Here is a 4,057-nt window from a genome sequence, read left to right as displayed (position 1 = left end):
ATTTTGTTTGATTTTTGGAATTTAAGTTTCTTTTTGTTTAGTAGAATTTGGGAAAAGATTAATAAACTTAAAATATATATATATATATGTTATATAAGTTAGTTTTAAATGAAATGACGATTTTACCCAGTGAGTTAACACCATCAATGTCTTGGTAATGGTTTTTTCTTTTTTTGCAAATCTGGAGAACCACTCACTCCTTATTTTGCAAATCTCAAAAACCACACAATTTTTTTTAATACTTTTTCCCTTTTTTTTAATATTCTTAGATACAATGCTATAATTATATTAATTTATTTTCTTATAAAAACTTATGTTTATTTCAAATTATTATGTTTGATTAACAAATAGAGTAATAATATTTTTACTGAATAGATTTCGCGAATGACGTAGATGCCAAATTGGCATCTATGGCAGCATCAACGCTATTCTTTTTTATCGCTTCCTTTTCAAAAACAAATTAATCTCTCTTTATTATCTAAATCTTAAATTTAAATTTTTAACCTTAAATGATAAACCGAAAACTTCCTCCTAAATCCTAAAGTGTATAGCTGAAACATTACTTGGATTTGAAGCAAAAATCATAAGTCTAGAGCATCATATCTCAAAATTGGAAAGTTCAGAACAAGTTTATTTTACTACAAAAATGAACTATTAGAACAAAACATCATCAATTCATTAGAAGCCGTACAAAACAATCTCTTGAACTTGATAGCCCTGATAGAAATAAATGGCAAAGGATACACAGGAAGAGCAATATTGGATACTACAGCCTTGAAATGTTGTTTATCTCCAAATGTTCTTCCAAAAGAATGTTATGAAGAGACAATGTGATAGACTACTTGTTAATAAGCTTTCCAACTATCTCTTGTTATACTCCTATATATGGTGCACCAATCAATGGACAATGCATATCTCTCTTTTGCAATCAATCTTTCATGGCTACGCATATGATCTGGACGAGCATCGAAGGCCTCTTCTGCAACAACAAGAAAATCCGCATCCTCGCTCTCGAGGCTGAGTTCCGCGGCACCGCACAAGGGGATTTGCCTGTGCTACAGTACTATCAGAAGATGAAGTCCCTCGTTGATGCTCTCGGCGCCCTCGACCACGCCATCAGCGATGAGACTCTCGTCCTCACAATCCTCCGTGGCCTCACCAAGCGTTTCTCGATGATCTCCATCATCATCGCCACCAAGACTCCGTTTCCTGACTTTCTGGAGGTGCGTACTCTTTTGCAGATGAATGAGGCATCTCACACTAAAAAGGTGGCGGCTCCCAACACTCTCTACTCCTCCACCGGCAACCCCTCTGCTCCGCACACGTACAACTACTCGACCAAAAGCAACAACAATGGTGGCAGCAGGGGTGGCAAGTACAAACCCAAGCCGAAGAAGGCCGGCGGCGATGGCGGCGGCTCACCCAATGGCAATAACTATCAAGGTGTTTCAGTCCCCTTCTTCAACCCTATGACCGGTACTTTTTAACTCTGGCCCCTAAAGGCCCCTACGCGCATATGGCAGACCCCGGTTTTAGTACTGAGCCAAGGCATCTTGGGCCAGTACCCAAGCTCTCCTGCACCACAGGCACATCTAATGACAGCACAAGATGGGCCGTCCATGTGCTAGTAGGTTGGGATGCCAACGGCCTCATCCAAGCGACGAACACCATGAGCCTCCGTCCACGGAGCGACTCTTACTGGTACATGGACTCCGGTGCGTCCTCGCACCTCTCTGTAGATCCTAGTATACTCTCGTGCTCCCTCTCTTCTTCTCACTCTCAATACGTCATTGTCGGTGACGGTTCCCTTCTCCCCGTCACTGCCACCAGTTATACCGCCATTTCTTCTACTACCAAATACCTTTCTTTCAACAATGTCTTAGTTTCTCCAGGTTTCATTAAAAACCTGATCTCTGTTCGTTAGTTTACTAATGAGAATTTTTGTTAGGTCGAATTTTATTCTTTTGGTCTTTTTGTGAAGGATCTCCAAACCGGGATCGTGATTCTGAGATGTAATAGCTTTGATGGTCTCTATCCCATACACATTCTCACACCAGCAACGCCTCATATCCTTACTACTCACGTCCTCTCTGAAAAACTTTGGCATCACGGACATGGTTATATTGGCCGTTCGGCTCTCTCTCATTTAGCACGTTCATCTCTTATTTAATGTAATAAATGTATGAGTCGTGACATTTGCCATACTTGTCAACTTGGTCGACACATTTGTTTGTCTTTTAGTTCATATGTTTCTCTCAATACTAAGGCTTTCAAACTTATACCCTTGATCTTTGGATCTCTCCAATTCCTAGTGTTTCCGACCCAAAATACTATCTTGTTTGTATTAATGATTTCACACATTTCTTATAAACTTTTCCACTATGTTTCAAATCCGACACCTTCCCCACCCTTAAACGATTTATCACTTTTGTCTCCACCCAATTTCATACCACCCCACAAAACATATAGTGTGACAACAGAGGCGAGTTTGATAACCTCCATGTCCAATCCTTCTTCTTGGACCATGGCATTCAACTTCATTTTTTGTGCCCCCACATCTCACAACAAAATGGCAAGGCTAAATGTGTGATTCGTTCCACAAACAACATCATTTGCTTCCTTCTTTTCCAAGCCTCTATACCTCCACATTATTGGGTTGAAGCCCTATCCACTACCACTTATCTTTTCAACCTACAACCCTACCAAAACACTCTAAAATCGCACTTCCTTCCACTGTTTACACAACAGAACACCCTCCCATAACCATCTCCGTATATTTGGATATCAATGCTACCCTACCCTATCTACCACAACAGGTTACAAGCTCGCTCCTAGCTCTGTCGAATGCATCTTTCTTAGCTATCCCACAAACCACAAGGGCTGCAAATACCTTGATCTCCAAACAAACCGTAGCTAGGATGGATTTTGATCTCCAAAACCACAAAATCCATCCTAGCTAGCTACACATTTCTTGAGCATAATAACACAATTTTATGGTCTCTTTTAGGTACAACAACACCAGGCGGTGCACCTCCCCCTTCAGTTGCTTCGCCGAGTGCCATGGTTGCTCCAACAGGGCTGGCACCAGCAGGCTCTGGTGAACCTACTAAGCCTTCGCCTCCAGCACTTGTGGTGCCGCTGTCTTCCAAGACCCTCTCCGCTGGTCCACATGGGCCACCCACAAAAATCATCGGGCCTCCACCATCGCGAGCGCCATACCCATCGTCCAGATCAACAATGCAAACACTATGAGGACTTGTGGCAAGTCTGGTCTGCGCGTCCTTCCTCTAGACATCCTTGACCTCCACATAGACACGCTCTCGCTGATTCCTAAGACCTACCGTGGCACTCTCAAGGACCCAAAATGGTAAAATGCCATGCTCGATGAGTTCCATGCTCTTACCGCCAACAAGACATGGACTCTTGTTCCTCACCTCTCCAACGTGAACATCGTCACTTGCAAATGGATTTTTTGTCACAAGCTCAACTCCAATGGATCACTTGCCCAGTACAAGGCCCGTTGGGTTCTCCGCGGCTTCTCCCAGTAACCTGGTATCAACTACGACGAGACGTTTATCCTGGCCTATTCATCAATTTGACGTGAAGAACACCTTCCCACATGTAACACTCCAGGAGACGGTCTACTGTCAACAACCTCCCGGCTTCGTCGATGACGCTTTACCTAACCACGTGTGCCACCTCAACAAATCTCTGTACGGGCTCAAGCAGGCTCCTCCCGCGTGGTTCAGCCGCTTCACCACGTACATCATCTCCATCGGCTTCATCGCTTTGAAGAGTGACCCATCCCTTTTCATCTACACCAACGGCGCAGACACCCCCTACTTACTTCTGTACATCAACGATATCCTTCTCTCAGCAAGCTCTTCAGCCTTGCTGAACTCTATCATCTAGCTTCTCCACTGGGAATTCTCTATGACCTATCTTGGTCCCTTTCACTATTTTCTCAGCATCTCCGTCAAATGCTCACCCAATGGTTTTTTCCTCTCGTAAGAGAAATATGCGTATGAGATAATAGCCTGGGCGGGCATGGACTCGT

At 43.3% G+C, this 4,057-nt stretch overlaps 1 protein-coding gene across 1 annotated transcript; it reads left to right on the top strand.

Moving 5' to 3' along the window:
- The first annotated feature begins 950 nt into the window (after positions 1 to 950).
- LOC120278447 lies at positions 951 to 1,487 on the top strand. Its single transcript, XM_039285240.1, has one exon. The coding sequence runs from the start codon at positions 951 to 953 to the stop codon at positions 1,485 to 1,487; it is 537 nt and encodes a 178-aa protein (XP_039141174.1).
- The last annotated feature ends 2,570 nt before the right edge of the window (positions 1,488 to 4,057 follow it).

Source organism: Dioscorea cayenensis, chromosome 16 (assembly GCF_009730915.1).
Source record: "Dioscorea cayenensis subsp. rotundata cultivar TDr96_F1 chromosome 16, TDr96_F1_v2_PseudoChromosome.rev07_lg8_w22 25.fasta, whole genome shotgun sequence".
In the NCBI taxonomy this organism is placed as follows: domain Eukaryota; kingdom Viridiplantae; phylum Streptophyta; class Magnoliopsida; order Dioscoreales; family Dioscoreaceae; genus Dioscorea; species Dioscorea cayenensis.
Note: the sequence above shows the minus strand (reverse complement) of the source record. Positions and strands in the feature narration are given on the sequence as shown.

Excerpts from the sequence above, each read along its gene's own strand:
- LOC120278447 (XM_039285240.1), top strand. The coding sequence starts at position 951 with ATGATCTGGACGAGCATCGAAGGCCTCTTCTGCAACAACAAGAAAATC.